Source organism: Mustela nivalis (assembly GCF_964662115.1).
Source record: "Mustela nivalis genome assembly, chromosome: 14".
NCBI classification, from domain to species: Eukaryota; Metazoa; Chordata; class Mammalia; order Carnivora; family Mustelidae; genus Mustela; species Mustela nivalis.
In genome coordinates, this window is record NC_139033.1 from 55,471,941 (window position 1) to 55,485,617 (window position 13,677).

At 40.4% G+C, this 13,677-nt stretch overlaps 1 protein-coding gene across 4 annotated transcripts in view; it reads right to left on the minus strand.

Annotated features, from left to right (window-relative positions):
- The window catches only part of GALNT1 (polypeptide N-acetylgalactosaminyltransferase 1), a 124,252-nt gene that overhangs the window by 24,469 nt on the left and 86,106 nt on the right, over nt 1-13,677 (minus strand). For all 4 annotated transcript variants that reach the window (XM_082699527.1, XM_082699529.1, XM_082699526.1 and 1 more), the window contains 2 exons: nt 5,877-6,043; nt 140-347 (listed from right to left, as the gene is read on the minus strand). In XM_082699527.1, the coding sequence (XP_082555653.1) occupies nt 140-347; nt 5,877-6,043 (375 nt within the window). The remainder of the gene's footprint in view (nt 1-139; nt 348-5,876; nt 6,044-13,677) is intronic.

Sequence of the window (13,677 nt, forward strand, 5' to 3'; positions counted from 1 at the left end):
AGAGTTCTTCATGGGTATTTTAAAGGAAACTTCAGAGGAAGTTATTTTTGCATTTATTTATATACTCAGAATTTTTCAGCTTATTATACCATTTAGGACAAACACACTGAAAACAAATGTATAGACTTGAGAAACTTACCTGTCATGTTTGATTCTGGCTAAGAGAGGCTCCAGCCATCCCACTGTACATTCACAGTGAGCATCTAAGAAGGTGATCACTTGGCCTTTAGACACAGCAGCTCCTTTTAATCTAGCTCTGATCAAGCCAGAACGTTGTTCCATTCGAATTACATGAACTGGTACTTTTAATTTTTTCACGTAACTCTCCAGAGGTCTTTTTAAAAAGTCTGAAAAATTAATAAAACAAAACAAAAAAATGGTACATGAAAAGACTGACCTGGTGCTACCCAGATGTAAAGCAATTCTGATGCGCAATATTCATTCAGCAACTATTTCCTGAGCACTTTTAGTGAAGCTCCCATTTCACTACAGGGAGCCTTTTTATCTCCTGAGACAATGTCCTAAATTTGCCTCTATCTTATTACATGAAGAATGAGGAGAAATCTTTGGGCTCAGGCTCAATCAAAGACAAATATGTCCCCAGTTCCCTAAGCAACTGGGCCAGCTCACTTCTTCTTTTTCTAATCATGCTTAAGGATCAGGAGTAGAAAGAAAGTAGTCGAAGAGCATTAACTCCAGACCTCTGTAGACCGAAGGAACAGAACATGCAACAACTGTTAGAATTCAGACAGTTGTGGGATTTCTTCAAGATCCAACTCGAGACTCACTGTCTTATGGACTACCACAGTCTTAAACTATGTAGTTCTTCTGCAGGAGGCAGTAAGTGAGGTCAAGCTCAGAAGGAAAATGCTGGATCAAACAGAGTTCCTTAGCAGACAGGCAGATCTAAGTAACAAAGGTTATAAGAGGGAAGCGCAATTGAAGGAAAGGGGGGGGGGAAGGAGAAGGAAAGGAAGGGGCTGTGTGAAACCAGCATCTCTCCTGGAGTGTTCAGATAGAGGTTATGTCTCTGAGCCAAGGAAGTCTTACCTCCAAAGTACGCATTGGACTTTAAAAAGCAGGAAAGGCTCAGCTTCCTCAACACAAAGAGAAAGAATTTTTCAGCTCAGGTTAGTTTGTGGAATTACTGCTTGAGAAGTTTTTGAGGGTGATATGGTCAAATGTCCTTCCAACTAGTCCCAACAGGACAGTTAGGAGAATAATCTCTTTAGGGGAGGAAAAACTTGAGAGAGAACTGCTGGGACTCCCAGGACTAGCTCTGTCCCACAGGATTCTCATAAGGGGAAGGTCCCAGAGAGCATGGTGTATGTATTAAGGGTCTCCTTAAGTACTAAACATGGGAATCCAAAGGGCTTCCTATGTAGCGCAGAGAGAAAGACAAATAGGAGTGATAAGGTTCTTGCCTGCTTGAACTGGTGAGACCAGAATGACTCAATAATGAAATAATCAGGATAAGAAAATTTGAAAGTGAAAGGTCTACGACCCCACCATACCAGACTACTGATTGTTTCCAGTTTTGCTAATGTATTTCCTAATTAATTTGGGCTAAAAACAGTATCTGTAAAATAGCTGGAGTAGAACTCCTACAAGGTCACCACTGTGATTTTATGAACCAAATCTTAGGGTCAGAAAGCTGTAACTCCATTCTGAATAAAAAGGCGGGGGAACATCAATCCTGGAGTAGAGCAAGATTCTGCAATGGCAGCTACCATTTTCTGTTTGGCACAATGCCAGGTTCTTTACCCATTTTATATCATTTAATCCTGACAACAGCAATGCTATGAGACTGTCACTGCACATATTTTAGACACAGAAATCTGAGACTTAGAATCTACTCCTTGTTAAGGAGTAGACCAAGATTCAAACCCTGGTCTGCCTGACTTCAAAGCTCATCTTTTCATCCACAACAAGAAATCCCAGAAGGGAACTTGAGAGAGAACAATTGAGGACTGTGGAATCACCTGCACTAACACAAATTTAACTTTATGTGCAGAGTGTGATGGACTCCTACGTGATGGGGTGTGGGGTATGTTTTAGTGCTTCAGACCAGTTGAGGCTGGGTGTGTCATACACAAGATGTCTCCCAATAAGCTTTCCCAAAAATATCAGACAGCTTAAAGTCTTCTTAAGAATCAAAGCAATCTAATTCCCAAATCCCACGTCTCTGAAAGTTAAAATACTCTGTCCTCTCTATAAATAAAATGAAAAATGCATGATTCTCTGGTCTGGCAGCTCAAAACAGTTGCCATTCCACATATTTTCTTGGCATCTTCGTTCTACATCTTTGTGGCCTTCATGCAATAAGGCTAAGAAATAGGTGTCTGGGTGCCTGGGTGGCTTAGTTTGTTAAGTGTCTGCTTTCAGCTCAGGTCATGATGCCAGGATTCTGAGATCCAGTCCTGTATCAGGCTACCTGCTAGGTGGAGAGCCTGCTCTTCCCTCTCCCTCTGCCCCTCCCCCCTGCTCATGCATGCATGCGCTCTCTCTCCCACTTACTCCCTCAATTACTACTCTCAAATAAACAAATAAAAAAAATCTTATAAAAAAAGAAAAGAAAAGAAAATAGGTGTCTTCCTAAAAGAGGATATAGAATTATGTACCCAGGGATAATTCTACAAAAATGAAGCCATGGGAGGTTAAGTGACTATGAATAGAAGCTACTATGTCATCTAAAAATAAGGTAGAATCTTATTTATCAGAATATCTTTATAGCTATTAGCCTATAAATGGATCCCTCAGCATCTTTCCATCAGGGAACGTGAGACTGCCAGAGAGGATGTTGGGAAAATTTCACTGCTTACAGGAACATCTGAGAAATTTTCGAGCAGTCGAAACAACAAGGAATTTAGAGTCTAAAAAATCTGACTCCTAATCCCTACTAAATAAGAATCTCTGCTTCCTTTTGCGAAAGATGAGAAAAACAATAGTCCTCTCAGATTAGGAACATTCTATCAGTCCTAAGTCTTAAGATAACCTTCTGAGATGATGATTACGTAACTTCTGACATGGAGTGGGGATTCATCCAGACTCTGTCTTCATTTTAGACCCTGTAACTGTGATGTTATGAGACATGAGTTATGTAGCAGTTAAGAGGCAAGCGCTAGGTTTACGCTAAGCCTCACCAGTAAAACAGGGATAATTATAGTGCCTACTTCATACCTAATAAATGGAGCTACTGACAACTCAGCAGTTCAACTATGAAAATGGGTATCCTGAGGCCAGAAGCAAACCAGGCATGCTAATGCAACCTAATTAGAAGTCTGCATAGACAAGAAGTAGAGGCAAGGGTTAACTGACTGGTAGATCACTCTTTCATTCACTCGTTAAATTCTGGACTGTTTATGCAATAAGTGCTGTGGGCAATGAGGAAAGAGGGGTAGGCACACATGCCCGACAGAGTGTAGAGTCTGGTAGATGAGATGGTCTTTAAACAGATAAATAGTTAAAACTCTGATGAGAGCTATGGAGTGTAATGTTCCAAAACATGTTCAGAAGGACCTGACCTGGTCTTGGGAGTTCAAGGAAGGCCTCTCCAAATATATCTCGATTCTGAGTAAACATGTGAGCTGAACTGTGGGGATGGGGTGGCCAGGGGATGGCTTGGGATGTGAGGAGAGATGCAGGCAGAGGCCAAGTCATACAGGCCTCCGAGGAACGGGGTTAGACAGAAATGCCAAGATCAGAGCAGCATGTTTAAAAGCTCCCAGGGCATGCAGCAAGAACAGAGGGGGGAAGGCAAGGGTGTGTGTGGGAAGGCCAGACCAGCAGTCTGTTTCAGTAGCCCAGGTGAGAAGTGAGGGTGCCTTGCCCCTGTCTCATGAGTAAGAAAGTTACATAAAAACAGAGCTTGCTCTGGTTCTAGGGCCTACCAGTTACCACCCAAATAAGAGAGCCAAAGAAAGTTAGACTAGGGAATTCTCAATCTGGATAAAAGGACTATAGTTGTAACCACAACAACACAATACCTGGTGGTTCCCAACCATCAGAAATAGTGAGCCACACATCTGAGGCTTTCCAAGGAGGAAGATGGAGAACCAGACTCCTGACCAGGTCTCTGGGGTAGGCAGGACTACTGGGTCTTGCTGAGTGAACCAAGAGCCCCAAGTAGAGCCATGAAGTAAATCTTGGTCCACGTTTCTCTTATAGATTTGTACAGGTAGGGTGATTAAGAAGGGCCCCAGTGAGGAAGGGAAATTATTATTAGTATATGTGACTTTGTCAAGTTAGAGCTGTGGGCACATGTGTCTTTGATTAGGTCATGTCCTACAAAAATGTGCCTACACACAGCCCTCCCAGGCACGGAAGAGAAGATCAGAGAACACAAAGGAGGAAATGGAAAAATAATTCGCTTCATCTGAGGAAAACCAGATCTCCTTGAGGAATATTTAATCTAGCAAATATCAACAAGTAAGTAAAACAAACACAAGTCATTTCCAGGCTGTGTTTGTATATATTCCTGCTTCAATGAACTTGGGTTAATTTTCTTAAAGAGGGATTAATTAACTCCTAGCAAACAATTATCCACACGAGGGTTTACACTTCTATTGTCAACAATAACTCTTTAAGTGTGCTATTCTTAATTTCTAACACCTCACTCATTTTGACATTAATTACATTACATACTATTATTTAAATGCTTTGTGTGTTTATAAATGGTCATCTTAATCACATTAAGGCGGTAAGCTATATTATTTTTTGTTTATACTTCTACAATTTGGCACAGTGGTAAGATTTAAACTGTTATTAATGTGCAAATTACTTCCCATAATTAAGACACGAAGTTATTGTGATTAAATTTACATACTTAGTATAGTTATGGAAAGAGAGGTAAAATACTAAAAGAAAACACCTTAGCAGATGCAAAGAGAGATTTGGCAAGAAAGTTAAGTAGCAAAAGAGCTTGAAATGATGGTCAGGAAGTCTAAGGCTGGTGAAGGAAGGAAGGAAGAGCCATTTTCTGTAGTTCTTCTAAATTTTTCTCATGAGAGCACAGGAACATCGGGGGGATGAACATAAGACACCAATGGTCCTCAACAGTGGTGTGAGAAAAAGTGCCTGGGAAATGCTGGGTATGTCTGAGTTTAATAGGTTTCCCTACAGATGGGACTTAGCAGAGCCTTTTTTCACCCTGTGGTGTAAACTCTCCAAGAAGGATTCAAAATAAATAATGTTAGCTCAAGGTACTTTTAAAAACTTTCCCAAGAGAGTTTTTTCATGAGATAATTTGAGAGATTCTAAGCTTGTGAAAAATTCTGAGATTCCTGGAAGAGTAAGAGTCACTGTAGAAATTTCTTATGAGGTCAGAATCGTATTACATATCACTCTCCTAAGTTCCTTCCTCACCCTTTTATATAACTAGCTATAGGTCATTCCTGAACCTAGGAATGGAGAAAATGGAAAAACCTAAGAATAATCTGGAGAACAAAGTCTCACCTAGCTAAGGTTCCATTTTCCTGTCAGAGGTACTTCCCACTACACATGGAATTCAATTTCTCCATCCTGGCTCCAAGGAGGATCCAGTCTCTCTCCATTAACTCATGACTGCAGCTTCCCACAAGGAAAATTCTAACAAAATCATGTGGGTTTTTTCACTGTTCTGCATAAATCTTTATATTATATACATTATTTCTTTTTAAAAAAAGATTAAGCTGTGACACAAATGTTAATTATGGTAATATTTTAAGTTTCACAAGGGCGTAATTTTTTGCATATGTGAATGAGTCTAAATGCCACCAATACTTTTAGGATAAATTAGAGGTCTGAATAAAATTATTAGGTTAAAAATGATACCGACGTTTCTTTACCATTAATGATAAAAGCTTAGTATATTACTGGCATTAAAATTTAAAATTTACCTCTTTCACTGGCATCATCTACTAGAACAATTTCTTCTAGCATGTGTCTTGGTGAGCGATTAATGACACTATGGACAGTTCGCAGAAGTGTGCTCCAAGCCTCATTGTGGAAAACAATCACCACACTGGTTGTAGGAAGATTATCTGGATACACCTTTGTTTTACACCTAGAGACAAAGCAAATGTCTTTATAAAAAGTGACTGTTAAAACAGCATATTCAATGCATCTGGAGTAGAAGGGATAATAGAACAATAAAGACAGTTTGCTCTAGTGGTGGGACTCCTGGTAACTGTTCATTTAAGTTTGGGTTAATGCTGCATGTTTAACAAAGAGTACCTATTTAAAATTCTATGTTTAGACTTAAATTGTCTTAGAGATATGAACTATATTCTTAAAATTAGGCCTCTCTTCCTGATCAGTGTCTTCTGCTGATTCATTTTAATGGACAATGTACTAAGACTACATCACCAATCGGAAACTCAATGTGTTTCAAGAATTCAATTAGACAAAAAAAATCAGAAACACTGAAAGTCTATGCAATTTAATAATCTCAAAAAAAAAAAAAAAAAAAACCTTCCACAAAGGAAAAGAACTAATATTTACTGAGTATTTTGTATTAGGCACAAAAGCTTCCTAAGAATTCTGGGAGATACCTGGAGCCACATTTCACAGAGAAGCTGAGGACAGACATAAATGGGAGTGGCAGAGCTTGACGAGAACTCACAGTCCGTGCTCTGTTCAACAAACGCTTGATGCTGTCTCCTCCATGGTGAAATTATATAGTAAAAACTATATCTAGAAATACAACAAAAAGACCAAACACACCCAAACTATATGCACACAAAATCGATGTATTAGTTGTATGTTTCCAGCACTTTGTTAGGCAACATGGTCTCTCCCGCCGGTCTCATCTGCTATGGGGCTACTGCACGAGTGAGACTGGGAACAGCAGCAGGCAAGCGGACATCAGGGGATGTGGTTTAGAACATCTGCACTCCTAAAAATGCACATGGAATTCTTTCGTAGGTAACTCCAACCATTGGTTCCAGCCTTCTCTTTCCACCTTGATTTCCAGCTCTCACAAGCTCCTCAAACCTCATGGTCTCTCCCATCTCCTGTTAGACTTGCCAGTGGGACTGGAGACAGGAAAGAAGGGGGCGGAACCGAGGAAAATGCCAATAAGTCCTTCTTCTGAAGCAGCCATGACAGCCTCGCTACTGAAAGTGTCGCCTGAGGGCTGCTGGCTGGCAGCTAGAAGGAAGGAAAATGGGAGGGGAAAGACATGACAAGGGCCAGGGGCTGAAAGGAGAAACAGAAGGAGGAGTTCCCTGGGGGCCTATCAACACCAGTTCCTCCTCTCTCCAAAGAGGAAAGGAGAAACAAAACGCTTCCATTGTCCTTCATTATATCCCTCTTCAGCCCCTACCATTGTCTTGACTGTTCTTCCCTTCACAGTGTGCTCTCCATCTCCTTCTACTAGTAACCCCACTCCCACTTACAGGCCTACAGACTCCTTTCTACACCAGTCTGTGCCCCTCACCCTGGGTTCACTCCAAACCCCACTAGGAGCCACCGCACAGCCTGCCACCCTGTCTACAGCTCCTTTCCTCCAAGTCCAGGCCACAGAGGTGAGGCCCAGAAGACCAGGTGCTTGGCTCTGGGAAGGATATTTGCCCTTAGCATTCCAAGTAATACTTCTGAGAACAACTTCCCATTAAAACTGTTATGTTATAAACAGAGGCTAGATTATACATTTATACTCAGTACTATATGCTTCAGGTACATCACAGGTGAGCAAGCCAAGACACTCATGTTTTCATCCCAAATGCCTAACTCACAGACTGTTGGCACAGGACTTTGAAATCAGGAATGGGCCCGTATATGGGTAAAGGGAGCTCAGAAAGAGAGTTTCTAATATTATTTAACTGAAGCGTACTAAGTCAGATATGACTTCTCTTCCCAAATTAATCCCACTCATTACTGCAGGAGAACTAGGAAGCAGAGATCAGCCAGAGCAACTACAAAGCTGCTGGCTTATCAAACAACAAAAGAATGAAATCAAGTGAGACACAGAAGATGACTAAGCAAACTGCGCAGTGTATAAGCAGTACCAGTAGCTGTGTGCACGGCTAGCAAGTGGACAGGAAGAAGAGGAAATTCTGAGAAGAGATTCTGCAGAAGAGAAGAAATAGGTCAGACTTATTTCTTGGAAGACACAGGAAAGAATTCAATTCTGAAACTATATGGAAAGAAAGATCATAAAGACAGTAAGAATACTAGAAATAGAGACTAAAATGGAAATCGTTCAGAGAGGATGAAAGAATCAAAAAGCAAAGCACAAACCAGGATCCAGACAAAAAGGAAAATAATTTCCTAAATCAGTTAAATTTAATTATTCAGAGAATACAGGGAATTCATAAATATTCTCTCAAAATAGCATAGGAAATATAGAGAGAGTATGAAAAAGTCAACATAACTGATCTCAGAACATGTAAGCCCTACCCCAACCTGGGAAATATATAGGGCACTGAAGGAAAACCAAAGATCCTTTCAGCCTTCTAGTTAAGCTACTCCCATGGAGGGACCAACTATGCCCACCAGTAGGGAATCATTCTGGGGGTGGGAGTAGGTGGGAGTAGGGGATCATTCTGGGGGTGGGGGACACAGAGCTGAGGGGGAGCAGGAAGGCCACAGCTGTGTTACCAAGCAGCTTTTTTCCCCACTCTGTCCCAACTGAGTCTTTCATCCTGAGGAATGAAGATTAGCTAGTGTAGGACTGTGCTACTATTAAAAAAAGTTACATGCAGGTTTCACAACAGGGTGTAGGTTGGGGAAAGAGGGAAAAGAAGAGGCTGAACTTTTTACTGAAATTATAATACACATACAAAAAGCAGACAGATCATAAGCACGAATGAGCTTCCACCAAGTGAATGCATCAGCACCCAGATGAAGAAACAGACTGTGACCTGTACCCCAGAAGGTTCTTTTGTGCTCCCGCCCAAAGTAACCAGTATGCTGGGCCTTTAGCATTGCCGATGAACTGTCTTTTGTTTGAACTTTAATTTAAAGGGAATAATATAGAGCAACAGTTCTCAAACTTTTGACTCATAACCCCTTTGTGTTTAAAAACTGATGATCCCAAAGCACTTTTATGTAAAGTACAGCTGCTGGTATTTATGTTACACACTGAAACAGAAAATCTTAAAACCTAAGAATATACAAACACATATTATGCTATCAGAGGTGATCCATGCTATCACAGAGTGTGCCCATTATGGATTTATTGCCTCTTAGATCCAAATACACCCTCCACTGCCTGCTCTGTGATCATGCGACTGGCTCCTATGTCTTCTTTGCAGCTGGCAAAAGGCATACATAAGCTTTGCACGGCACACACACGAAGGGACACTGCAGAAGTGCAAATTTCCCTTCCTGGTTCCAGCACACTTTCGTTTTTCTTCTTCCTGCTTTGGCACTGCCTGTGGAGTGGGAGCCGCACACCCAGATGCATCATCCCCACTGAGTTTCAGAAGCACCCACCCTCTTAGGCACATTCTCAGTCTCTCAGGTACCTCAGCAGCTGGCTTCCCAGTTTTGGCTTTCTGTACCCCAAGAAGCATGGTTCCTGTTTGCCAGTTCTGGCTCTGATCTCCTACTCATGAAGCCTGTCTGTCAGCCCTCACTCTGGAGGGTACTGCGTGCCAGGTCTCGCCAATGGTAACGAGCAAATTTCTCTACCACCCAATGAGCAGCAAACATGACTTCTCCAACGAGGTCTGAAGCCCAGCATCAGGGAGAAGGCTCCCTTCAACGTTTGTCATTCCCTGGTACTCTCGACCCTAGGATATACTTCATAACTGTCTTTACCCCCTCACAGTTAGCCTCATTATATTAAAATTTTCTGTTCAAATTATTGTGTGATTTCTGTTTCCCTGCTAGACCCTGATTTACACAGCTTCTCAAACTCCATGGTGCGCTAGCTGAAGGGTAAGAGTGAAGGGGGCAAATCAATGTCTTGGTAACACTATGAAAACTTTTTGACCTTGCAGGCTCCCTGAAAGGATCATCTGAAGGACCTCCAAACGTCCCAGGACCACACTTTAAAAGAACTACCGATACAGAGCATATTCTTTTGTGCCTCAATTCTTTCCTTCAACACTGCTTGTATACCATCCATGCTGATATGGGCAAGTTTATTTTTACTGCTGCACAGTACTCCTTTAAAGGAATAGATATGTGTATGTGTGATATATGGGTTCACACATACCGCCCCACATACATATATCATAGCTTCTTTTCTATTCTAATATTTATGGACATTAAGATACTTTCCAGTCTAGGCTACTATAAACAGTGCTGAGAAAATCACTCATGTACACATCTTCTGGTGACTGCATGTATGCATTTTTGTGTTACTGGGCAATAAGGTATACACAGGCTCAGCTTTAGTAGATACCAAGAATGGTTTTCCAAAGAGGATGTAGTAATTTCTACCGTCACCAGCAGTGTGTCATAGTTTCAGTGTTCCACATACCTACCAACAGTGTCATTTCTTTGAAGGGAGTAATAAATTCTCTGAGTTTTAAAAAAATGCATAGCTTCATAAAACCACCACCACTTTTAGGAAACAGAACAGTTCCACCTCCAAAGAACCCCTTTTCTTAACCCTATATAGGGATATATAGTCTCAACCTCCCCTACATGTAACCCCTAGCAACCAGTATCTGTTCTCCATTGCTATTGTTTTGCCTTTTCACAAATATCCTATAAATGGAATTACACACCGTGTAATCTTGGATACTGGTTTGTTTTACTCAGCATGTCTCTGAGATTCACTGAAGTCCTATGTGTCAAAAGTTTATTTTTTTATGAAGAGCGCATCAGAAATCTCATCTTTCAGTGTCTTCATTCACTAGCTGTTTCCAGTTTAGGGCTGTTATGAAGAGACTGTGTCATTGTGCATTCCTACCAGAAATGTATGAGAGTTCCAAATGCCCTGGATCTTTGTCAGCACTTGATACTATATTTTTTGGTAGCCATTTAAAGAGGCATAGAGTGGTACCTCATTATGGTTTTAATTGGCATTTCCTCGATGGCTAATGTCTTTTCCTGTGTTCATTTGCCATCCATATGGTATCTTGGGTAAGTGTCAAGTGTTTTGACAACATTTTAGTGCTTTCATTTTTCTTAATTGGGTTATGTTTGAGAGTTCTTCATATATTTTTGATACGAGTCCTTTGTTGGAGGTATGGTTTGCAAATATTTTCTTCCACCTTATAGCTCATCATCTCATTTTTTTTTAAAAGATTTTATTTATTTTTTTGACAGAGACACAGCGAGAGAGGGAATACAAGCAGGGGGAGTGGGAGAGGGAGAAGGAGACTCCCTGCCAAGCAGGGAGCCCGATGCGGGGCTCAATCCCAGGCCCTGGGATCATGACCTGAGCCGAAGGCAGATGCTTAATGACTGAGCCACCCAGGTGCCCCATCATTTCATTCTCTCAACAATGTTTCCATCAGAGTGAAAGTTTTAAAATTTGATATTCAACTTAACAATTTTCTATTTTATGAAATGATGCTTTTGATGTCATGTCTAAATACTCTCTGCCTAATGCCAATCCTGAATATTTTCCCTAAAATTACAAACTTTTAGAGTTTAGATTATCCAATTTGAGTTAATTTTCAAAAAACACCTGAGATTAAGGTTGAGATTCTTATTTTTGCACATGGATTCTAGCTATCCCAACACTATTTGTTGAAAAGATAATCTTTCCTCTGCTGAGTGGTTTTTACACTTTTGTCAAAAACCAAATAGCCATACCATGGGTCTATTTCCGAACTATCTCTTCTGTTCCACTAGTCTATATATCTGTCTCTTTGTCAAGAGCACGCTGTCTTGATTATTGTAGCTTTATAGTACATCTTTAATTTGGGTACTGTTATTTCATCTAACTTTATTCTTTTAATAAAATATTTTTGCTATTTCCTTTGCCTTTCTGGATATATTTTTAAATATCTTGCTGGGATTTTGAATGGAATTGTATTAAATCTACGTACCTACTGGCATAGAACAGCTGTCTTTTATGCTGACGTTCCAACAGAGCTAGAAAGTGGAGGCTTCAGTTCTCTCACTCAGCTGTGCACTGCTGGTGCCTGCATCTATGCTCTAGGACCAGCAGCAGGAGACAAGAAAAGAGAAGCATGGGAGATTCCACCCAAGCTCTGGAGACCAGATATCCTCTGGTCAAAGAGATTCCCCTCCCTCAGCTTTAGTTGTTTGCCCGGCACTGCTCCCATGGCTGGAAAGCCCTGGCAACAACCCTAGGGACAAGGAGAGCAGAGAAGGGGAAAAAAGAAGATACAAATATGGGGGAGGTGTTTCTCCACTAACCCTTAAGAAACCCTGTTCTCATGCCTCAGAACAGAAAGAGTGTGTTTCTCTTGTGGGCTCTCCTTCTACACCTGGTACATACTTCTGAGTTTTGGAATGCCTTCAAGTACAATGTTGAATAGACGTAGAGAGCATTCTTTCCTTGCTTCTGACCTTAGGGGAAAGCTTTTAGTCTTGTACTATTATACATGATATGACACTAAAAGCATAATACAAACTAATACATTTGTCTTTATCAAAATTAAAAATTTTTATGCTTTAAAAAGTACCACTAAGGAAATGAAAAGACATGACACAAACTCAGAGAAGATACTTAGAAATTATTTATCTGATAAAGGAGCTGTATCTAGAATATATAAGTAACTCTTACAGCTCTGCAATAGGAAGACAATCTGATAAAACATGGGCAAAAAATCCAGAGAAATTTCACTAAAGAGAAGAATGGCAAATAAATACATGAAAATTTCACTAAAGATATAAGAATGGCAAATAAATACATGAAAATATCCCCAATATCAATGCAAATGAATATCACAAAGAGATACTACTTCACATGCAGCAGAACATCTCTAAGAATAAATACAGGTACAAAAAAATGTTGGTGAAGTTGTGGAGAAACTGGAACACTCGGACATTTTGCAGGTGGGAATGTTCACAGTACAGCCACTTTGGAAAAAAGTTTGCCAATTTCTCAGTTAAAAACAAAGCTACCGTAAGACATAGCAATTAGGAATCTACAAGAAATATGAGAACATAAAGAATAAAAGAACAGTGTAAAGCTTGTTTTAAAAAGCTGTTCCCTCCCCTCTCTACCATTCTGTCCCTGTAAGGAAACCACATGCAATTCTTTGACCTCTTTCTCTTGGTATTTACCTCCATAATTCTAAATACTCTATCTGAATTTTTATTTGCTGATTTTTTTCTAGTTCTAGATATTACATATTAACTTACTGCAGAATGTAAGGATTTATTTCCCTCCTATCCTCATCCTAACACATACAATTGCTACTCCCTCGAGGTAGTTGCATTAGAAATCTGGTTCACTGTTATTTAATATTTATATAAGGACTATGTAAAATGCTACTTAAAGCTGATTCGTACATTGTGAATACTTTGCCTTCCACTTTACCCTAAGTTATTTTTGCCACTTTTCTTTATTTTCTATGTATCTATCACTAATTCAAATCCAGACTCTCAACAAATCGTTTAAATAGTCTCTTAACATGTTTGGAAGCATGAGCTGTAATATGAATGAAATCATCTTAAAGCAATCCCTCCTGAAGTTTTCTGGGCGGGTTGCCTCTGTGCCCGCACCACTGTGATCCAGGGCTTTCCCTCTGCCATTCTCACCGGGATTCTACTGGCTGTCCTGCACACTGAATCTCCTGTCTGTCACATCCCATGCCCTTC